We start from the raw sequence: 24,689 nt of genomic DNA on the forward strand, positions 1-24,689 counted from the left end.
CTAAAGCAGTCTAGATGGCTAAAGATATGAATGAGTATGCTTGGGAACCTTAACGCACTGTTTGTATTAAGCTGTCAACGGTATGTATGTATATATATATATATATATATATATATATATATATATATATATATATATATATAACGGGCATGGTGGCGGGAGGCCGAAGGCGTGGGTATAAAACTGAGAAGAAAAAAACCCTTAGTGAAAAACAGCAACAACGGACGATTTAATCTTCAACGTTTCGGCCGGAGTCCGGCCTTCGTCAGGAAGGCCGGACTCCGGCCGACGAAGGTCGAAGTCCGGAGTCCGGCCTGACGAAGGCTGGACTCCGGCCGAAACGTCGAAGATTAAATCGTCCGTTGTTGCTGTTTTCACTAAGGGTTTTTTTCTTCTCAGTTTTATATATATATATATATATATATATATATATCAGGGTGTCGAACCGGAACGGAACCGAACCGGTATTTTTTCCGGAACTGAACCCGAACCCGAACCGTTATTTTGTTATCGCGATGAACCCGAACTGGAACTGAACCGGAAAAAAATAACGGTTACCGGCTCATGTCAAAACGGTTCGGCCACGCGCTGTTGACAATGAAGGTGCTATCAATGCCATTTGTTTTTTAAAGGGCAACTCCGGCCAAAACTCAAAATGAATTAAATTACTGGTATAGCTTTAGTGACACAAAATGCGACCCCAGCCAAAATTTCACGTCCGTGGGACGCCGCATTCTCAACTAATGCCGATAATAAAAACGCGACCCGCCGCGAGCCGCTGCTCCTTAGCGGGCGGCCAGCGGGTTGCCGATTGCTAAAGCAACATTGGGCCGTGATGTCAACGTCGTCTCTTTTTTTTCCTCCGTTCCGGACGGGCGCACGGCGCAGCCGTCGCGCGCGCTTCTTTGTGCCGCTATTACCGCTACTTCGGCTTGTAATTGCGTGTTTAGCCGTTGCTTTTACCTGTAGCCCGTGTAGCTTCGGTATAGCTTTTTGTTTATTTGCTTGTGAGGACTCCTAGACCCGTTTTAGCGAGCAACTCGGTGCGCCCAAGACTGCGCAGCTGTTCCTCGAAAGATGCCGAGTACAACTTAAAGCGCTGTGGGCTGCTCAAACAAGCCGCTGCGCAACCCGGAGGTGCTTTTTCACAAGTTTCCAACGGATCGGAAATTGGAGAAGGTGTGGGTGAACGCTGTTCGACGAGTGGACTTTGGAAAGCCTTGGACGTCGACCCCCAGATCGAAGCTCTGCTCCGATCATATTTCGCCGGAGAGTTACGAACGAAACCTACAGGTGTTGGTTGCATGTGGCTTGTCAGCAAAGGCGTCGAGGCTTAAAAAGGATGCCGTGCCGTCGCTCTTTGCCCATCGTACATGTACAGAAAAGGTAAACATGATAAAAGTATCCTGATCAATAAATAAAACAGTCATTGTCAAGTGCAGTGTTGAAGATTGAGCATTCACGCTCCATTGAATGTCTGTTGAATGGGGAATGGTGGGCATGTAGAGTACAACCACTAACTAGCTCCAAACACTGAAGTTTGTAATGAAAACAAAAACAATGTTCTGCTTTGCGTCACTGCTTGTTTACTACGCAATCTCGTGCGTAGTATTCAGGCCCGTAACGACTACTAGCGAACAGCCGGCGCGTGAAGCTCATGCGATATAAACATTCGCCTCCCAATCGTTCGAACCCGTTACGCAGCAGTATTAATTAACATTGCGCTCGTGAATACCACAAGGGACTTTAAAGAAATCGCGAAAGTTCGGATTTGTAAGTTAGGACTCCTAATTTGCCCGAGTTCGGCTGGAGGTAAATATAATATTTAAAAATGCAAAAAAAAAAAGAAAAAACACTTGCCTTAGTCAGAAGTTACGAAGGAAAACTTAAAATCCTATGTATTCTAATAAAAAAAATTGGTGTGGGTGGGGGTGGGAATGCGGAAGGGAAAGAAAGTGTTCTCACCTTGCTAACGTCCTCTGTTTTCCTTTATCACCCACAAACACTTTTGCTAGCTTTGAGAAGAAAATGACTGCCCAAAAAACTTTTTTTTTAGTGCGGCAAGTTGTTTTTTTTTTATTTGTACAAGGATTCACCACTTGGACGAACTTATGTGGTGAATTATTGTCGTAGCTTAAAACATTCGGCCTTTACGCGCCTGAGGAAAAAATAACGAAAAAACAGACGTCTACAGCTTGACACACGTCTGTGCGGTTGTCGCGGAAAGCGCCAAAGAGCCTCAAAGCTTCGTATCTGGGACTGACCCGCCGCGCGAAAGCGCCAGCACTGTACGTCACTGGCAGCGCGGCGTAGAGCAACGCCGCTCCATCCACGGAGCCCCGATGACAATTTAGGCCTAGCGACGAGTGCGGGAGACCGCACGCACGCCGCCGACAGCTGCCGAGTACGGCACCGAACGAGTTCACTCGTTTTCCAGTTGCTAGCTTTTGGGTATACAAGCAACGAGTACGGCACGGCATAGCGCACGTGCGGCGGCGGCCGCCGAGTACGCCACCGAACGAGTTGACGGGTTTGCCAGTCGCTAGCTTTTGGGTATACGCACTAACTCTTGCTACATATGCTGGATAACTACCACGTATACAGAATTTTAAAAAAAATCAGCTTACCTTCTATCCTTAGACGGCTAGCGCAACAGAGGTAGGTGCCGCTTGGACTGCGTACTCGCCGAACGAGAACGATCTTGGCGTCACGTCCACATAACGGCTGATTTCCAGTGTTGCCGGAACCTCGAGCGGCTAGTTTCGGTTTCGTCGGCCGCGCCCGAAACAAAACTTTGAGACGTCGATATTTTTAAAACTACGCACAATAACGAGAAAAAAATTACACCTTGCAATTCAGGGGCGCTAACTGCACTAAAAACAGCCATAATCCCAAAATCGAAAGTATGGACCGGAGTTGCCCTCTAAGTGCCGTCAACTGACACACACCTCGCTTACATATTTTTCTTCTCCACTCAGTCTTAGGAATATAAACGCTGCATCCATGAATCTTGACAAACGCTGCATCCATGAATCTTGACATAGGAACCAGTATTGCGCTGGTCGCGGCTTGCACGGAAGGAAGAAAATTGGAAGGCTGTGCAAAAAAAAAAATCGCGTCACGGGATTTTATTTTTTTACAATCTCGTAAATCCTAAATGCTGCTGTGTGCTCATTTCAAAACACGTTTCTAGAACGCGCGAGTTCTTGAAGCTTGCTTCCATCGAAATGAGAAAAGAAAAGGCTGTGGAGTTTGATGATAATGGATCCGGTTTCGTATAGGCACTTAGAAGCTAACATATTTGTGAGACAGCGAGCTCTTCTATTTTAATATTTATCCTATTACGTCCTTCTGGCGTTGCGTTCGGTGAAGTGTTTTTCATATTCCGCATCTTGTTTAATGAAAACTTCTTTAAGGGTCTAGTTTGAGTTACCGAAGGTTAGTTCAAATAAAGAAAGCTGTATTTTCTCCCCACTGTTCCTTCAATTGCTTACACGCCGAGGTGGCGGGATAGTTAGCGAGTTCTACTTGTAAGTGGGTTGGTAAGGAGGTCGCGGATTTTACAGCTACTGCGTCGGACCCAATTAGATGAAGTCCGAATGCGTAAACGTCGGTGAGGTAACCTTTGAGTGCACATAAAGAAACCATTCCTGGTAGAAATCCCTGAGCCTTACACTACGATGTATCCTGTTTCGTATCTGCTGATTTCAGATGTTGTTATTTGTAATTTATTTTGATGTTGCAATTTGTCATTTATAATTTCCGAACCGGTTCGCGGATCAAATTAATCGAACCGGAACTGAACCGGAACAAAATAAATTTACCTGAACCTGAACCGTAACCGAACCCGTATTTTTTTCGGTTCGACACACCGATATATATATATATATATATATATATATATGTTCTTCTACGTAACTTGAGCGAAGGCTTACAAATAAATGCCTTTAGAGCGGCGCCGGTCAGTTCGCGGTTGGCAGTTTTATATATACGAATGCAACGCAGTTTACGGTTAAATGATAGTTTTTGCCAATAATGTGTCGTGCGCTCGGTCGTGTTTTTTCACACTAAGATGGAAACCCAAATAATGTTTAGACTTTCAAATAATGAAAGCACATTTTACAGACCAACCGTAAAAATATAATTCAAATATATATATTTGAATTATATTTTTACGGTTGGTCTGTAAAATGTGCTTTCATTATTTGAAAGTCTAAATATGGTGTGGGTTCCCATTTTAGTGTGAAAAAACACGACGAGCGCCTGATACATTATTAGAAAACTATGTTCAATCATAAATTGCGTTGCCATTCGTACATATAAAACTGTCAACCGCGAACTGGCCGGCAAAGACTGTCCTATTTTTTAAATTTTTTTTTAAGGTGTCGTTATATTTAAAAAAAAACACGTTCTTATTCTACGCAGGAAGTCCTTTTTTTATGCTAGAGCTGACCAACAAGGTTTTGTTCCAAGTCGTCGTCAACGCTCTACTTAGTGTTTCCACATTTCTCTTTCTCAGGTAAGACACGCTCGCAGTAGCGCGCATTTAAAACAACAGTTTGCACGTCCGCGTCAGTACACCGTATTCGTCTCGATTCTAGTTTGCACAATGTACACGCGATACTTACGTTTCTTTCTGTTCGATTTTGTTCAAAACAAAATATAACTAATGTAAGCGACAGTGTCTCAGTTAGTATAATTCTCGAAATCGGATCTGTCCTTAATTTGAGCTCGAACGTCACACTTGTAAAATGAACTTTTGTTTCTAATAATTAGCGTATTCGGTTGTTTTCCATTTGTTTCAGTGGATTTGTTACAACCTTCCTGATGCTTGGCCACCGAGACTTACTCAAGAAACGATTTTTGATTCCTGTATACGTGATTGGTGCTCTTCGGCGATATTTCAGGTATCGAATTTGCAGTATCGCTTGCATGCTAATAAGAGCTATTGGATCCAACCGTCACATTCTAAAGATGCCAAATATCAATAGAAAGCGTTCAATCAATCTTTATTTAAGATTTAATATTAAACAGTAGCGATTTTTATCAAATAAATAATTAGCAATATATATAATCGCCGGGATTCTGTTTTATTTCGCGGCCCTCGACCGCAAATCTTCGATGGCTTTAAAACAGGACCACTTTAATTTAATAACTTCATGTTATGGAGTTTTAAACACGAGACGAAACAACTCATACACGCAAAATACGCACTTTTTTTACCGTGAGCAAAATTGAGTGTTTATTAACTCTATGCCTATCTATAGTGCACAAGGGTGAACTCATTTCGCTGGTCCTTTTTAAAAACTAATTCCTCCCGATTTATATAACAATATCAACAAAGTTTAAATAGACGTTTCGTCTCCTATGCGGGAGACATCATCAGTGCAGCCTAAGAAAAACCCGACTAGCCACCAGCAACCAAACGCTTGCTTTGTCCTTCTTTGGAACATTTTTGCGTGTAGCTCCTTTTTGTACGCATTTTAGTTCCTTTCTTGATTTGAAATAATATAAATTTATTTTTATGTACGTTCTTAAACTATATTGTATTAAATCTATTAATACACTACAAAGTAGAGTACCTTCTGATGTGCCAATATGTTTTGCACTTAAGCCATCATTACCTCATGTAATTGATTTAAATCAAACGAAGAAAACGGGGAGCTAAACACAAAATTATTTTTTCAGCTACCTTTTTTTATAAAATTCAATAAACTGAAGCCTTTTTCTTTAAGAACAAGATCATTTATTCCTTACCTTCATTTACAACTTCCACCAAGCGCTTCCTGATCTTGGTAACTTGACCCACGCCTTCACCGTCAGGTGGCTGCAGCTTGTGCCACACTCACTATTTGGGTAGTAACTTCAGTAAAGAATTTCAACCACTACCTACATAAGGAGTAAGTAAATGTACTTTAAAAATACAGTTTTTTCATTTTTATTTTTTTAAGAAGACAGGTTTCGAATGATTATAATATCGGCAAGAAAAATGCTGAGGCAGCACAAAATATTAATTTTAAAAAAGGAGCAGACAGCTTAACCTTTAAGAAGTGAGGATCCTTCTTCGTCCTGTGGGGAGATTTAGGCAAATGTAAATTATTAAAAAAACTAAAAGTTAAGTTTGGTTGGTTGGAATAAATGAAAGAGGGCTGGAGAAGAATGGATTTTCATCTGGCGTGGGCTGTAAAAGCGTTGGGGCAGAAGTGTTCCAGTTAGTGATGTGAACTATCAAACAAGCAAGGCGCAATGCACTATGACGAAATTAAAATGTATTGAGTCTGAAAATTACTTACCTTTTATCAAAGCGTAAATATAGTGTAATTAAAGATGCACCAATTTTCATCACATAATATACGCGTGCGCCTTCTGCCGCTCATAAAACCTCTTTAGCATCACAGCCCGCCAAGAAAAGGGTGTCCCAACTTGATAGCGATTCACCAAAAATCATTATTTGAGCTATTAAACGCCATCTAGTTATAAGACCGTTTGGATCTGTGAATATAACGGTTTGTATGGCCGTTTAACCGAAAGCGGGTAACGACTCCGAGCCGCAACGCTCCCGGTCAGGCAGGGGAGGAATCTCTCGAGTCGCAGGATCTTCACGGGTAGGGCAGTACACTTTGAGAGTACACTCTAAGAAATGCCTGCGCGTCTACTTACCCGCAGAACACTCAAAGAGTCAATCTCTGCAATATACGAAATTAGCTCAATGAATGATGAGGCGGAACATCCGATTAGGCGTAAACATAAAGTCTACAGTGCGCTGTGGCGTTGCGCAATGCAAAGCGCCGTACTTACATTGCGTAATGCCACAGCGCAGACTAAATTTTGAGGTTTAAACAGATGTTCCGACCTCATTATTCGCTCAGCTGATTTTGTACATCACAGAGATGGGCTCTTCGAGTGTTTTGCGGGTAAGTAGACGAAGAGGCATTTTTTAGAGAGCAGAGTTCTCAATGAGTACTTTGGCTTGTCGCCACAAGCTACCGCCACGACACCGCAAACCGTAATTAGCTGCACTTTGGGACTCCGGTCAAGGATACCTAAGAAACGCAGGGTGTGCCTTGTGATATTGATTTTTCTTGATTAATTCTTCGGTGTCTTTTTCGGCTAATACTAAGAATTCATTGGTTGCAGAACGAAATAAAACATGATCGAGTGTCAGACACAACCCGAGTTTCTTACTTTATCAACAACTATATTAAATAAAAAAAAATTGCGACCTTTTGTTAGATAGATGGCAAGAATACGGATGCACTATGCAGATAACCCTTCAAGTAACCACATTTTGCGTGCTGCCATTTTGATCCAATGGTCTATGAGACGCGTTTTTGATCATGCGCAGTAGCTCTTTTATGTGTAATATCAGGCGTGGTGCGTGCCTCCACAGCCAAGTGAATATTTCGCCTGGCTGATGGACGCTCTAAAGCTGCGTAATGGAGAAGATAATATGTTTATTCATTTTAGGACCGAAATTTACCTTTCTATTCTTACTTTAATACGCCGATCCTAACGTTTTTGCGTAGTGCTTATTCTGTTGTTTTTTACGCAAATTGTTTCCTCGACGACTCACGTATTTGAAACCCTGCAGCATTTCTGACAAACCCCTTCGCACTTTCGTGTCCGTGGAACAGTTTGTAACCAAGAAAGCAAGCGACATACAAGTGACAATACACCCAACAAATGTGACATATTATAATAGCTTCCGTCCGGCAAATACAGTTACCAAGATCTTATAATGTTTATATACATAGTATGTTTTTATTTATGAAGTAAAAAAAGAAACCTTTGAATTATATTATTGCTACAGAAAATGATGTTGTTTCATCATAGAATGCCCGTCCGAGGAATTAGTAGCTAAGCTGTTTAATTGAGAAAAAAATGTTACGCAGTGCAAGATGGTGCAAATTACTACCACATCTCAAGGACAATCTGCACAGCGATTCCGACCCCAATATTTGTATCTCTGTTTAGAAAGCGTCTATTATCACCGTTGAAAAGAACGCGGCGTTTTCCAGACTAACGCTCCCCATCGTGGTCGTGGTGCTGGCGGCTTTCCTGTTGCCCCTCCTGGCGGACGGTCCCGCAGACCAGGAACTGATGGCGCAGCAAGTTGGCTCTTGCGCCGACAGATGGTGGACCGTGCTCTTGCACTACAACAACTTCAACGCTATACACGAAATGGTGAGGCCGAGATTCGCGCGGAAACACAGATAGGGGTATTGAGTTGTTTCGCGAAAGTGCCAGATTTCTGTCCTAGAAAAAAAACAAAAAAACAGGTGTGCTCACTTTCCCTCAGAACACGGAGACAGCCAATCACAGTGAAGAATAGAGGGATCTCAGCAAATGATAAACCTGATAATATGACTTGATCTGAAAAAGCCGATGTGCGCAGAGAGAATCCGCGTGTAAAAAGTCAAAATCATAACCCTGCTCGCATCTTTTTTTAAGTCTAATCTTTTTCGCAGTTTTGTGATTCGCTGCAATGTAGACTGTTCGTCGTGATTCGTTCTCTCATGTTCTCTAAGGAAATGTATTCACATTTTTTTTTATGAGGTGTGACAGTTACGTGAACCCTGTTTCTTCTCATTTCGATAAACAATTACGCCTCACCGAACGCTCAGTATGAACTTAAAAGTAGTTCTAGATTCATGGACCAAATGCCAATATTTCGAGTTATTTGACTCCTAAGTTATGAGTGATTTTCGGATATTCAACGAAGACACGGGGCTTGCTTCCGAAAGCAGACGCCATTCCCCTCCAAGTATCTGGAGGATATGTTCCCCGACATTTCCTCATTTAATATTCCCGAAAAGCGTGTGTTTTTGGTTTCGTCCGATGAAGGAAAATTTAGACCTTTAAAATGTTGTCCCAACCGGCAGAACTTTTGTTGGCGGAAACAAATCATTCGGCGGTACTTTTTTTTTAGTGAATTTTGGCACAAACATTTAGTGACTAAGTGTACGGGTTAGAATGGTGTCGCGGGGATTTACCTTATCGATCCCTAAATCCCCAAAAAGCACCGTTTCGCCTTTGCTTCTGTTTAGTAATCTCTAGAACAACTATTTACATGTTAGAGTATCCACAACCTGCGCGACCAATGGTTAAAATGACAGTAGCTATAAAACGTTTTCGCGATTTCATAAACATAAAACAAAGACACTACACATATGCATTCTCCAAGTCTCCAGAACTGTTTATCAATAACGCGTGGTTATATGTCCGTATACCTTTGCAAAAATCGCCTTCTTCGCGCACCATCTTTGTCTGCTGGGCTGGAGAACGCCTTCCGAGCGTGCACTGTTGCTCTGCTGTGCTGTATAGCGGAGCCTGCGCACGCGTCCAGAGCTCAGCAGCTCAGAATTTTTTACCCGGCTGATAACCGATGCAAAAAAAGTGCATCGTCACGGCTCTTATTTTTTTTTTTGTTTTTTGTTTTTTAGAACTTAGCTTTTAGGCGCCCGTTTCCGCGTTGAGGGTAGTCGTCGTCGCCGTCACCGTCGGCGCAACCGCGCGCGTTGCATTATGGGACGTTCTCCCGCTGAAGTCAGGTGGAAATGTTCCTGCTAAATTTAGCGGGGAAATTTTCCTCCTAAATTTAGCGGGAAAATTGATGTCACGTGGCCTTAATACCAATTCAGTTTCACAGCTAAATATAGCGGAGGAAATGACGTCACGACTTCGTGTCATGTCATCCATGAACAAATTCAGGGGAGGAGGAGGGGAGGGTACAGAGGAGGGGGAGGGCCACACCCGCCCTTCCGTATCCTCCCCTCCTTCTCAAGAGCTGCGCTCTAGTTTCGCGTTACAGAGATTCGTAAACGTCTTTCATTTTTCTAGGTTTTCTTTTTTATTAGCAGCTAAATCAATCACGTACAGAAATGTATAGGTTCGAACTAAAGTCCCTTCAATCTTTTTTTACAAGTAACGAACACCGAAAGGAATGACAAAGCACATTCCGCTGGAATAAAATGGCGGCACTCAGTTCAAACCTCGGCTGTGAGCCGCCATTCGCTTCCTAAAACCTGCACCGTCACGCAGTCGTCGCTTCAAAGAATGTGGCTTTTTGTACGAAGTTCTTATCTGGGAAGCTCTTATCTAGGCATTCACTGTACGTTATTGGTCTAGTCTGTAATAGAAAACGCACAAAGACACAATGAGCGCCATGACGATGTACTTATGGCACTGCTTAATTGGCTCTGTCGAATTGTAGTGCCGGCTGAGGACGGACATAAAGTGAAAAAAAGTATAGAGAACGTGTAGATGTACCAACTTCATGCAAAAACAAAACAAAAACAAAAAACATCACAATTAAAGTGATCATTGGAGTTAAGTGGAGGTACCGGAGACCCGGAAAGAAAGATATAAAAACATTTCATTTATAAATAGATAGAATAGACAAAATAGATGGATAAATAGAATAAACCTCAACGAGCTGAAACGCCACTCTATACAAAAAGAGGACCTTTAATTGTATCTCTTTTATAGTTGAAATTCAAAATGTGATTGATCGCTTTGTGGAAACTGTCCTCATGCTGACGATTGTCGAGGGGAACACATTGCAGCAGGGGTCGGCAACCCGCGGCCCCCGGTAGGAGACTTGAGAAGCATCCACCCCCTTCCCTCCCCCCCCCCCCCCCCTCCCAACTCTAAGAAATATCTGCGCGTCTACTTCCCCGCAAAACACACAAAGAGCCAATATCTGCGGTCTACGAAATCAGCTCAGCGAATGATGAGGCGGAACATCTGTTTAGACCTCAAAATTAAGTCTGCGCTGTGTCATTACGCAGTGCAAAATGTCATGCTTCCATTGCTTAATGCCGCAGCGCAGGCTTCATTTTTAGGTCTAAACGGATGCTCCGCCTCATCATTCGCTAAGCTGATTTCGTAGATCGCAAAGATTGGCTCTTCGAGTGTTTTGTGGGTAAGTAGAGGCGCAGGCATTTCTTAGAGGACCCCTTTTCCCCCTTTCCCCAGACAGGCTTAAGGCCCGCACGGCGGTTTTAACCTCAAGTGGGGTAAGGCACTAATAAGGAGCACTTCCAATTCACAATGTCCGCACTGGGCAGAGGACGTCTTCACTACCTTTTTGCCTTTTCTTCGCCTGCCCCCCCCCCCCCCCTTTCCCTCCAACACAAATACTGACAAACAAACTCTGCGACTTGCCAGATGGACCCCTCCGTGTCAGCGTGGTTAATTACGACTCGACCTGGCGCTACGAAAGCTTGCCGACCCCTGCGCTACAGCAACGTTTTAATGAACTCGTGTGTAGAATTGAATTTTCTAGCCACTAGTTATCTGCCGGCATGATAGCCATGAGTTTTATTTTTGTAACATATGCATTATTTTCAATATATAGTGCCTCATTCATCTTTGGTACGTGAGCACGGATATGCAGATTTTCATGGTCGTCGCTTTCCCACTCACACTTTTATTCATCAGGTAACCCTAATCCTATTTTTTATTTTTTTTTATTTTAACGAACTTTGTTGTCTCGGCATTTTGTTTTATGCTACTCTTGTCTCTTTCAGGTATCCAAAATTTGCCCTCCTGGTTTCTGGTATTCTTATGCTGGGCTTCTCAATTATGACGTCCCTACAGACACATTCCTGGCACCTTCTGTATTCGGGCACTTCTGGAACAAATGATGGAGTGTGAGTTCGTGCATTTTTTTAATATCTTCTTTAATTTCAGGTCGCATTAGCCTGCCTTAAAGAACTGGATTTTTAAAAATCGTATTACGTAACTTTACCACATGAAAATATTAAACAAGAATTGGGATATTAGAAAAACAACATAGTTAAGCAAACATTTATAGTTCAACGGTATAAATTTGGTACGAATCCATCATTTCGATCACGTAATGTTATCCCACAAAGTTCTACAAAATGCTCCTCGTTGTTCATTCAAGAAACACCAAAAGTAACAGAGCTTTATGTAACGTACTGTGGACACGTTAAGTGTCTTTAAGCCTTCAAACAACAAGAAACAATAAAAAAATATTTTGTTGTTATAGACTCTTTGTCTACCAAACGGTGGAACCCCATAAAATGTTCAAGCAACGAGTATGTACGCAAATAAAATAGTTTAACTTCAAGCAGTAACAAAGCATATTGACTCTTCACATATGGCTGACTATTTAATAGATACAGATTCAATTTCTACCTCCGTATTTGTACCATTGAGTCCTTTATCCAAATGTCTGCCAGATTGCTTCGCTTCTCGTAACGTTTCAGACGAATCTTGGAAACACTACGGTACATCTACTTTCGTCCATTCGCTCACGTCGCGACGTACGTGCTCGGTGCCGTCACAGGCTACGTCACCATTAACTCCGGAAAAGCCAAGATCCACCCGGTAATTATTGTTTTTAATTGTTTCGTTCAACATAATAAGTGCTTATTTAATCTAGAAAATTTGAAAGGTATGCTTTCTAGCAAAGCACTTGGGAGTGCCGATCACTGCAAGCTACGGAGGAAACTTGGAGAAGAACGAGGCTGAAAACATGCAACAATGTGTCTAGACCTAAAGAAAGATCCTCCGCTGCGTCGTGGAGCATGGACAAATGTCATGCACAGCTCCACAGTGCAGGAGTGAGTGATGATTTTTGTTTCGGGGCATAAGCTTATACCTTTAAAAAAAAAAACATCCTATACCCCTCCACTGTGAAACTGAGCATGACATTTGACCATGCGCAGTAACGCAATGAAGGCTCTTTCATTATGTTTAGACATATTCTCGTTCTAGTCTTTCGCGTTCCTCCGTAGATGGCATCGGTTGTCCCTTGTAAGTGCTTTGTAAATGCTTTAATACAAACGGTTTTTTTTTTTCTCTCAGTTTCTTTTATCTTATCTTTGTTTTTATTTCTCTCTGTATTCAAGATTGTGCGGGCAGCTCTCTGGCTCATCTCACTGGGCCTCACGACGTCCGTGATGTTCATCACATTCCGGTGGAATCGAGGCCAGTTACCGAATGAAATCGCCAACGCACTGTACGGCGGCTTTCACCGCTTCTTCTGGTCTCTGGGCCTGGCATGGCCGGCCTACGCATGTGCCACTGGACGAGGAGGTTTGTCCGTAGACCCAATTTTTAGGAGAACAGGGGTGCTATGCTTCACGGCGGGACCAAGAGATCGGGACGAAGCCGTCTGCTGCTATTGGTCAGCGGCGCAGCAGACGGTGTTGTCCCGGTCCCTTGGTCCCGCAGTGTAGCATAGGGCCCCCGAGCACCGATGAAAAACTGTTCATTGCGCGATAGAGAAGTTATGTCGCTGAGTTATATCCGTCGCGGAAACTTATCGAGAACATGTAGCTATTTATAATATTTTATTTTACTTGAGAAAGGCGAAAGCAGCTAGTTTCTTTTTGGTTTTCTTATAAAAATACGGCGCTAACAACCTTGATAAGCCCTACATCATCGTTTTCCTTCCTACTTGTCAACCCTCTCAGAGTAATAGGTGACAAGGCTGTCTCACTTGTCAAGCTGAGAAGTTTTACGAAACAGAGCACGTCGGAGCTAAAACGTGGAATTGATAAGGGATTGCATGAAACGCTCATGAGAACTACTTAGCATGCATTATTCTAAGTTCGACTTGAATATACACATATATATATATATATATATATATATATATATATATATATATATATATATATATATATATATATATATATATATATATCACTCAGAGATCCGTACTTTTTGAGTAGCTCCGCTAGACGTTTACTGCATGTATTACGACAGTTTCGCCGAGAGGCTCGGTATCGTCAGGAGATGGCATACATGGGCCATGTATGCCATCTCCTGAGGACGCCGCACCTCTCGGCGAAACTGTCGTAATTGACCCCGTAAGTGATGACGTCACAACAGGGCGTCTGGGTCCAAACAAACCGTTGCTAGGGGCGTTGCTATGGACTAATGCACGGAGACTCCACATGAGGCTAGATTTTTGCTTATAAGTAAGTAAATAATTTTTAGTAAGCAACCTAACTTCTCGATATCTAATCATGAAGATGTCCTTGTCATCTCAGCGTCGTATTGCAACGATGAAAGCCATTTCTGAAGTATTCCACTCCCCTTTGCTTCGGTAGCAGACGACACGATAGATTTGCTGCATGCAAGTGCATCGCCAAGGCCACAGAGGACTTCGCAATGTGCGTTTTTTTTCTGTGAAGAACCCAGCTTTGTTCAGAGGGGCGAAAATTCCGTAAAATCAACCCGCGTCATGCAGATCATTTATGACGACGATCTGAAGTGCATTACCGGCGGCGTAGTGCAGGCCAGCATGGGAAACAAATCGTACACCGTCGAGGTAAGTCGTTTGTTATTATTAATATTGAGGTTGTCAGGTTATTAAAATATTGCATGTCTATCGCAATTGCGCATTCTTTTTTTTTTTTTTTTTGTATACATTAAATTTAGTGGATGTGCTCTTTCGGTGAAGATCTCCATCGATGTAGGTAGATGGTTGAGCGTGTTGTTTATTAATTTACGATAAGGAAAGAGGAACATTTAATATATGTTTGTCTTAAATGTTCCTCTTTCCTTATCGCAAATCTCCATTGAACCCGCGATGAGAGTACAATCTGTTAAACTCAGCTTATGTTTATCCAATTCTTTCGCGCTTTGGGGTCTTGCGGAAATCTGAAGAAACTGCAAGAATCTTTCTCCACGCGATGGTTACAACCAGGTACGAAACATCCTCCCGTAGCGCGAGTCCGCAAACAAAATTTGGGATCTCAGCCGATCACCTGAAGTGCTCTTCTAACGGGAGCAATGCGATCTTTTAGCAGACGATCATCTCGATCGACGCCCGGACTTTCGATAAACCATATTTTGCATAGCACCCCATTATGAATTCTTATAAGTGTCTGAAACTTATTGTATTTCAACCAAATGCAATATCAGAATATCGTCTTTATTCACCCGATTCAGACGCCGGCGCCGGCTTGGTCGGCGGGCGTGTGGCAGACGGCATTCTTGCATTCGTCGTCTGCTGCAGGCATCTTGAGGACCGGAAGTTGCAGTCGTAAATATTTCAAAAACAAGCGATTACCGGCACACTTCTGTCGAAATATATATGACATACAAGCTTTCTATATCTGTGATTTTTAGAAGTTTAAACCCTACTCCCGATTTTTGAACGGTCGGGTTTTAGTAGCGAAACCTAGCCACATGCATTTGTCCATAACAACGACCCTAGCAGCGGTTTGTTTGGACCCATGACGTCACACTTACGGAGTCAATACATGCAATAAACTTATAGCATAGCTACTCCGGAAGTTATATATATATATATAATTATATATATAAATATAAATATATATATATAATTATATATATAAATATAAATATATATATATATATATATATATATATATATATATATATATATATATATATATATATATATATATATATATATATATATATATATATATATATATATATATATATATATATATATATATATATATATATATATATATATATATATATATATATATATATATATATATATATATATATACTTGATTTTGTTTTATTCCCTTGTTTCGTTCTGGACACTGCCGAGCGGGAGGTTGTTTGGGGATGCGTGCGGGGCACCTTCGGCCGCGGCCTTCGTCTACCCATGGTCGGTCCTGAGAAGTTGTTTTTTCGCCTTTGCTCAATGTTCCTTTTTTTTTTTTCTTTTTGCCGCCGTGTCAAAGTGGCAGGCTTCCAGCTTTCAATGCAACATTAGGACCTGATGAAGAGCGGTCCCCGCTAGGAAAGTCGTCCCATAAATACGTTTTAAAGCACTTACCTACTTTTTACGATATACATATATTCACCCCAAACGAGTGTGGAAAGCAGGGGAAAAAGCTACGGTTGCAGCTTCACAGGCCCCTGCCCCCCAACACTTGACATACAGTGCAGCATAAGATTCCAACTAAATAATCACTCAAAGCCTCAAAGCATACCATTTACATACAGAACATTTCAATTTTAACCAACGAAGAGGTGGAGTAAAAATAATACATACATAATAATACAGAATGTTCATCAAAAGTAAATAACTTCGTATTAAGCTGGATTACCAGGATCGAACCAACGGTACAGCACCTATAGTCAATGCCGGCAATAAGAAGCGCAGGGCGTGCCAGGTCCCGGACATCTTATCAGTGCTCTACAGCAAATGAAGTTGCGTGATTAGCCGATAAGGACAAAGAACGAATTAGAAACCAAGACGTTTAAACATAATAAGCCACCGCCGGAGCTTTTTTTTTAGCTGTAATAGACTACACAATATCTCAATATTTACAATTCCTCCGGCCAGCGTGCGATTTCCTCAGCCCAACACGCTCATGCTTGTCGCTTCAGAAAGCGTGTAAATCACGTGCCATACGCACGAACACTGAAAATAGAAGCAGCCAGGAGCACTTTTTTTTTAAACGTCTATAGAACAATCAACGCCCATGCACGTGCGCGCTAGGTCAGCTTTCGACTGGGCTTCTCGTTCATTCATAGCGTAGAAAGACGCGGAGTGTCAGGCTCCGGCCCAAGTAGTGCGTTGGCTCCTTCCGATGCCTCGTTCCCCCTTAAGCTGAGGCTGCAGCCAATGCCACAAATGTGGGAGCTCGAGGTCGCTGCTTTGAAGCGTTCTTCCACAGAAATGCACGTCTCAAAGCCAGGAGGACGGGCTATAAGTCGCGCTTGTATCTTTGGCCGCGGTCTCAGCTTAAGGGGCGCTTGAGGAGGTTTCTGAGATCGCCTAGGTATGGCGATAGCTCACTCTGCCGGCTCGAAGCATCCTAGCAATCTATAAATCATAACGAGGCTGATTACCCCATTAAATAAGCAATCAAAGATCCAACACATTGAGGTCATCTCCGGCGATGAGAGGAGCGTTGTTTGGACAGCCATGGACGACATGTGACCAGACTTGTGCTCGTTACCTGAAACATGTAATGGATTACAATTAAAAAGTATTGAACCTCAAATGCAATGCATTATCGTTACAAGGTACGTTCGCTGAAAAGTAACGGATTACTTTAATCGTTACAATACAAATTTACTTTTCTGTACACTTACACAGAAAACAATAAAAACAATTTTGATATCCAAAAATGTTCTGCAACACTACTATGCTAGTTCTTGTAAAAATAAAATATTGCATTTAAGAGAAAGAGTGTAGGTGCACTCCGTGTACCTTCACAAGAAAAAAAAAAACTTCGTTCGAAAGTTACAATGTATAGCCAATGCAGAATGGAGGTGTCCCGGCTTGCTTTGATCTGTTTCCGTAGATTAGAGTTAGTTGTTCTGGCTGATGACAATGTCTGCCTTTTGGTAAGCAAGGTATGCACAGAAACCCTAGGCTTCCGTTCTCCTTAACGCCTTGAATTTTGAACATCTCATTAATAGAAGGCATGGAGACGACGGACACTCTATGACCAAAAACTTGACAAGTCAGAGACAAAGTGGCGGTTGCAGGCAGACTTGGGAATGAATTCGTTACAAGTAACGCATTACTTCTAAGCCGTTACTTTGTCAAGTAATTTTGTAATTGCCATGTTACTTTTTTCGGAAGTAATTTATATTGTATGTTCGTTAAAAATATCGGTAACAGATTACTTTAATTACTCGTTCCTTTTTAAAAATATGACCATAATACAGTAACTGGAGAAATATGAGCAGAACATTCAGCAGCATAAAGAGAGCAAATTACAGGTTATCGATGAACGATCGATAGCCTATAACCAGATGTGTTCTCATTACTTAAAAAATATAATGGATTACAATTACAAATTACCGAGTCGAAAATGTAATGGATCACCGTTACAAATTACTTTCGCTGAAAAGTAACGGATTACTTTACTTGTTACTTTACAAATTACTTTCACGTTACTTTCTTCGTAGCCTTACTCAGCGAACAATGGAAACAATTTTGTCATTTTTTACAAATTTTCTGCAACGACTTCTTGTCATTTCTCATACGCCCGTATTACGGTAGTCCTTGTAAAAAAATATTGTATTTAAGAAAGACTGTGGGTGCACTCCGTTCACCTGTAAGCTGACAAGGCTCCGAAACCTGCAGCCCCCCCCCCCCCCCCCCCCCCTATCCCGCTTGCTTTCGGCCTTCGGAAATGATCCCTGAAATTGTGCACACAAAGCTAGCTGTGCGCAAGCTCAGTTCGGCGATTTGGAGCTAAAGAAGTGATCTACGAAAGCTCCCTTTTGACTCGGGTATTTCGCCTGTTATTCACAAAAAATAGAAAGTTGGTTCTAACGTTACAATGTATAGACAATGCAGAATGCAGGTCTACCAGCTTACCTTGATGCGTTCCCGTAGATTAGAGTTTGTCTTGCTGATGACAATTTTTTTTTTGGCAAGCGAAGTATGCACTGAAGTTCTAGGTTTCCTTTCTCCTTAATGCCCTGAATTTTGAACATCTGACAGATGGCCATGGAGACGACGGACACTCTATGACCGAAAACTCGACCAGTCACAGAAAAACTGACAAGAAAAAATTGGTCGCAATAGATGATCACACCACTTTTACGCGGTCTCTCTCTCTATCTGTCAGCACTCCTTAAATGGCCCACATTTACCCCCCCCCCCCCCCCCCCCCTCGTTATGTTGACAGTTGACTGTTAAGTGAGAAGTGGACTCGACCACCATCCCCAGACAAGTAAACCAAAATAAGTATCGTCCGTACCCTCGAAGACGATGCTCTTAGCTTTGCTCCGGACGCTGTTCAGCCGTGCCTCAAGATCGTGCTAGATACAGTAGCGCACATCAAAGACAAAGAGAATTCGGCCCCCTCGCGCCTGGCCTCATAGTCTGTTACGCGAGTTGTGAGCCCGCGAATCGAGGGATTACGGACCCGCGCTTGATGTCTGTGCAGGTGGCGGGAGACGTCGAAGAGGCTTGAAAGGGTGAAAGGGTGTAAAAGACAAAAACAAATAAACGCGAAGAGCTTGATCCTGCCCGGGAGAAGAAGAAAAACACGACGGAAGGCGGCGGAGAGCCTACCGGGCGTTGTCTTACTTCATATTTGTCTTTCGTTTCGCGTGCTATTGGCTGACAGATGTTCTGTTTCGGAACATACTCCTCCTATCGCCGGAGACGACCTCGATGTGTTGCGATTTTTTATTTCTTTTTAATAAGGAAATTGACCGCGTATCATCATGGTTTGGGGATTTCTAGGATACTTAGAGCCAGCAGAGTGAGTTATCGCCATATTTAGGGGGTCTCAGAAACCTCTCAGGGCACCTTTCAGGTTGAACGGAGTATAGTGGGGTGATGTTACGTGGAGGTAAACATGGCGGTACACAATGCCGCTTTTATTATTCTAGGCACTGTTGGTCTAACACAAGCAAAGTTCCTTCTGTAAAAAAAAAAATCCCCCTACCCTCCCTGCGAGAGGCAGCAGCTTAAGTGGCGCCCATCTGGCGCCACTTGGGATTTTTCTGTCCTTTTTAAAGCTTATAAAAACTTTAAAATAAAACATGATGCACAAAACCGCAATATATTTGAAAAAGGTTTTTTTTTATTATCCTAAGCATTTCTGTACTTGGTTTCCCAAACTTGCAAATATGATGCATATTGTCAAGTAACTTCAACCACGGCATCTGACAGCCAATACACTAATAATTGCCTAACAAAATTTGACAGTTCGCCAGGTTATTATAAAATGATTTAACACAAACTGCAAAATTATGTGAATATTGCTTGTATAGTAACCCAGAACTTACGAAACGCTGTACGTTTTTAGAGAATATTAGAGAACCGTTTTTGCACATTCGATGCGGTACGATGAGCCCTTTGGTACGAACTGCGCATGTACTACCGTAGAAGATTCGAACATCCGCAGTGCGTACCGGAGGGCCCACCGTACCCTATCGGATGTGCAGAAACGGTCCCCTAAACCTCTCTCTTCACGCTCCTTGCATCACAATGTGCTCGTCGGCATACTCATCGACTAATCCCACAATCTCATTGGCTGGAAAGCGATGATGAGATGCTCACGACTTAGTCTGCAATGCACTCTAAGAATTACCTACGCGTCTACTTACCCGCAAAACACACAAAGAACAAATATCTCCGATCTACGGAATCAGCTCAGCGAATGATGAGGCGGAACATCCGTTTAGAGCTCAAAATGAAGTCCTGCTTGGATTGCGTAATGCCACAGTTCATACTTAATTTTGAGGTCTAAACAGGTGTTCCGCTTCATTATTTGGTCAGCTGATTTCGTAGATTGCAGAGATTGGCTCTTCGAGTGTTTTGCGGGTAAGTACCCGCGCAGTCATTTTTAAGAGACTGTGTTTGTTAAGCTGTCAGGTGACTATATTAAATTAACTTTTCTCATCATGAAGCCCTCCTGATACTGGTTTGTTCAAATGTCGCCTGTATTTCCTTTTATCTCGAATGCTCAGGGGTTATGTATGTTTTGTTTCAGGAATTTTAAACGGGTTCCTATCCTGGACAGCGTTTATGCCGTTGTCACGATTAACGTATTGCATCTACCTAGTTCACCTCCTCTTCATTCTTTTACGGGTCGGAAGCATGAAGACCCACACCTATATCGCAGAATATTTTCAGGTAAGCTCCAATTCATTATTATTATTATTAGTAGTAGTAGTAGTAGTAGTAGTAGTAGTAGTAGTGGTAATAGTTGTAGATTTGTTGTTTTTGTTGTGCTAATAGTAGTAGCAGTATGTATTTATTTATTTGAAAATACTGTTAGCCCTCTCTTGAGGACTATTACAGTGAAAATGTCAATCCCTATAACAACATAAAAAACGCCAACATAAAACATAGAAGATTCAGCAGACCGACCCTTTTTTAGAACGGGCAATGGCAACGAAGGGGAACCGTAGCATTCTTAACATATGGCAAATGAAATTATCATAAATAACATTACAAAATGCAGTTTCAAAATGCGTCATGTGGAACCATTATTGATTTAGCAGCTGTGCCATGGAATACTCGAAGGGGAACGCAGTTTCCAAATTCACCCTATCGCTGGGCAATAAATTCCAAGCTCATAAATAAATTCCAAATTAAAAAAAAACACTGCTTAAACGTATCTATTCGGCTACTTTAAGTTTGGCATGTTTTTGAGTGATTTAGTCTACTGGATGTTTTTTTTTTTAATTTGAAGGGAGGACATATTTATTCAGACCTTGACTTAGCTTGTCAATATTGATTAGATAAAAAAAAATTTCAGACGTGCGATTTCGCGCCTTATACGCAAAGGCTCTATATTGCTAGCTCAGAGCAGTTTTGTTGGGGATACTGCCTGCCTGTAGCTAGAATTAATAAAACGTGCAGCTTGTCGCTGGGTCTTTTCCAACCTATCAACATTTCTCTTTGAGTGAGGGTCCCAGACGAGACAATCATATTCTAGGATGGGTCTAATGTATGCTACTGTCTTAATCCCCTTCTTTGCGTGTTTTAATTGTTGTCTTAGAAAACAAACCTTTCGATATTACGATGCGCAGTCGGTGTCGATATGTTTGATCCAGGTTAAGTTTCTAGAAAAAGTGACACCGAGGTACTTCAAGTACTCTACGTTCCTCAATTCTGTATCTCCAACGCGGAATGTTAATGGAAGTACGCTTCGTTTTTTGGTTACATGGCAGTATGCAGGTTTGGTGTAGTTTCTTTTCATATCAGAATTGTGGCACCATTGTTTTATATGATCCAGATATTTATTTGACGAAATATGTTGGTCAATTGAGTTAATGGTTGAATAAATAAATTAATCATCTGCGAAGAGTCTGGTTTAAATATTTGGAGGAGTCGCCTGTACTATATCATTTATATACATCAAAACAGCAATGGCCCCAAAACAGAACCCAGGGGTACCCTCGAATAAACTGGAAGGGGGTTTGACACGTGACCGTTAATTTCAACCCTTTGACTTTGGTTAGGTACGTATGAATCTATACACTTGGTAATCATTGGGTGATTTCTGAAAGTTCTGAGTTTTAACATAAGTTTCCTGTGTGGCAACCGATCGAAAGATTGTGCAAAGTTTGCACAAATGACATCAACTAGTTGTCAGTCATTAAGTGTGGACGCTGTGTCATGAGTTATTTCAATCAGCTGTGTTATTTGTTGACAGTCCAGACCAAAACACATGTTGCTTCGCATAAAACATCTTGTTGACTTCAAAGAAATAAAATATGTGTTTTGATATATGTTTCATGACTTTACATGCAACAGATGTTAAAGAAAATAAGTTGTCGTGATAGTTTATTGTTTATAAACAGAAAATATAGGTGCATAGCCTGTCTTTCAGGATTTTCAGGAAGGGTCACCTTTGTTATCTTGTCTTGAAGGAAGGAGAGGGAGTAAAACAGATAAAATGAAAAGATAATGATTAAATGACATAATAACTACCGTAAGGTTGAAATGAGGAGGCAGCAACCTGGAGACCTATGGAGCTCAATTTTCATGGGTTTCAAATCTGCAATGATTTCTTTGCGAGCAGACGGCTTGGGTTCACCTCATCAGATGCTGTCCAAACCATTAGTTGGGGTGCTTTTCGGTTACTTTCACAAAAGTAACACTTCTTGCCTCAGTACTCATTAGTTAAATTTTACAAGTGTGAATTAAACAAAGCAATTCGAGCAACAATAATCCTCAGACAAGAAAAAGATTTCTCTTTCATTAGGAACGTAATTAATGTTAATAAATTTCTTAACTTTCTTTGTCGCCTTTGCAGATGGCACATGCACATATTTACAACCCTATCAAATAAAAGCAGTATAATTTTTACTATCTGGATTATGGAACTGGAAATATAACTGGAATTGTTTCTGGAGACGCATGTTAGGATTTGTTTGCAATTCAGATTGAAGAAAAAATATCAATTTCTGAAAACATTAAATTCAAATAGAATTCAGATATATTTCCACTTTCATAATACAGATTGCGAAACTTTAGACTGGGCGTTTTTGCTAGGGAAGGCTGCAATCGTAGCCTTACTGACGAGTTTATCATTAAAATAAGTAAACAACGCATTTCTATGCTTGTAAAAATTTAATAGCTCGCATTGCCAAAAACGTTTATACATAGTGTATTTCTTCTAGACACCAATGTTTAGAACTTGATCATAAATATTGTCGCGAATATAGTGTAAGCAAGTAATCACAGCTACGAAAAAATACTAAATGTTCTTGCAATGTGGCATTTACGTTCAATACTCTAGCGCAGCTTTAATTAAATAACTGTTACTGGCCCTTGGAGACAGAATCATTCAATTATTCAGATATGTGTTATCAATGGAAGCTGCCTTTGAAGTTTGCAATTTGTTTTTCTACGTAAAGTACGGCAAGAGTCTTACATAAGTCATGCAATTACATTGAGGAAGCTATTCCTCAAGAAAAACTGCCTCCCAATCAGTAATGCGCCTGACACACCGCTCTGAATGGTCGTGTTTGCTCCAATAACCTCCCACAAAAATGTGCATCATTTTTATTTTATATTCGTAACATTTAATCTTAGAAATTTACTACATGTAGCGGCCAGTGCTCACTATCATCATTCTTATAATTCACACCACGGGCAGAGACAAAAAGACAAACAGCACTTTAAAAAGACGTCAAGTACAGCCTGATATTTTCAATACTACTAAGAGCTTTTTTTTTCCCCCGCTGTACATTGATAGCTCAATTAAGATCATCTGCCACCTCGCTTTGTGTACCAATAACGCAAAAACAACACGACCTCATCCCCTCAAGCAGTTCGACGACGCCGAGGATAGCTCCACGTCCATAACTCTTGTGCCTGAAAAAATAATATTTCTGAGAACATGCTATCGGCGTTCCGAATATCTATGCTATCGACATTTCATCGTTCGCCTTTGCCCTAACGATTAATTTACACCGAAAAAAGAAACCGGTGTGCTCGTAAATACAAATACGTGTAGAAGTTTACGGTAGCAGATAAAATAAACAATCACAACTGTAGTTTGAAAAGGAACGCTCTTGCCGTCTATATTCTTAAAAGCGTGTTTTGCAGCAGGTACGAGTTAGCAAGTGTCAGATTTGTGCGATGACGTTAGCAGCTTAAAATCCCTGCACTGTAGTCTTCCAACAATTGTTAGAAGTATTTCCCTATGTTATGTGAGCTGCAACCTCTTCCTGGTGACCAACAATTGTGGTAATTGGATATTTTTTAAACTGACTTCGATCACTCAAAACATTGTTGCTATGGCAAAAGGCGGATTGGCCTTGTCTCATAGAAAAAGTGCAAATTATAGTGTGTCCAGTAAGAATACGGTAACTTAATAAAAAAACGTGCAAGTCGTATATGTGTAATATCAACTTATCTGTTTTTGTGTGTATATTTCACTCAGTCAAATGATATTTTTCACCAGAAGACTTCAGACCTTTAGAAGCAAGTTTAGTGCCGGTACATACGTCATGGCGCTCCAGAAGTGGCGTAGCCAAGAACCAAAACAATATAGTAATGTTACTAACAAGCATTCATATGGCCCCATTGTTTGCAGGTTACTACGGCGCTGGGTGTCTTCTGCATCAGTGTGTTCTTCGCGTACCTCTTACACCTGGGCTGCGAGGCGCCCGTGCTTCAAATTGAGAAATTAATATTCGATAAGCCAATGAAGTCTCTCACCACTGACAAGAAACCCCCTGTTGTCTCCGAAGTTCTCCACGAGAAGTCCCAGTTGTGA

General features: G+C 41.5%; 1 protein-coding gene across 1 annotated transcript in view; it reads left to right on the forward strand.

Annotated features, from left to right (window-relative positions):
• LOC121046937 (nose resistant to fluoxetine protein 6) overlaps positions 1-24,689 on the forward strand; it is a 43,729-nt gene extending 19,040 nt beyond the window's left edge. The window contains exons 7-15 of the mRNA XM_042292759.1: positions 4,426-4,519; positions 4,806-4,907; positions 8,019-8,184; positions 11,360-11,442; positions 11,532-11,654; positions 12,237-12,357; positions 12,882-13,068; positions 20,445-20,587; positions 24,507-24,689. Of these exons, the coding sequence (XP_042148693.1) occupies positions 4,426-4,519; positions 4,806-4,907; positions 8,019-8,184; positions 11,360-11,442; positions 11,532-11,654; positions 12,237-12,357; positions 12,882-13,068; positions 20,445-20,587; positions 24,507-24,689 (1,202 nt within the window). The remainder of the gene's footprint in view (positions 1-4,425; positions 4,520-4,805; positions 4,908-8,018; positions 8,185-11,359; positions 11,443-11,531; positions 11,655-12,236; positions 12,358-12,881; positions 13,069-20,444; positions 20,588-24,506) is intronic.

Source organism: Ixodes scapularis, unplaced genomic scaffold, assembly GCF_016920785.2.
Source record: "Ixodes scapularis isolate PalLabHiFi unplaced genomic scaffold, ASM1692078v2 PGA_scaffold3__209_contigs__length_174095766, whole genome shotgun sequence".
Taxonomy (NCBI): Eukaryota; Metazoa; Arthropoda; class Arachnida; order Ixodida; family Ixodidae; genus Ixodes; species Ixodes scapularis.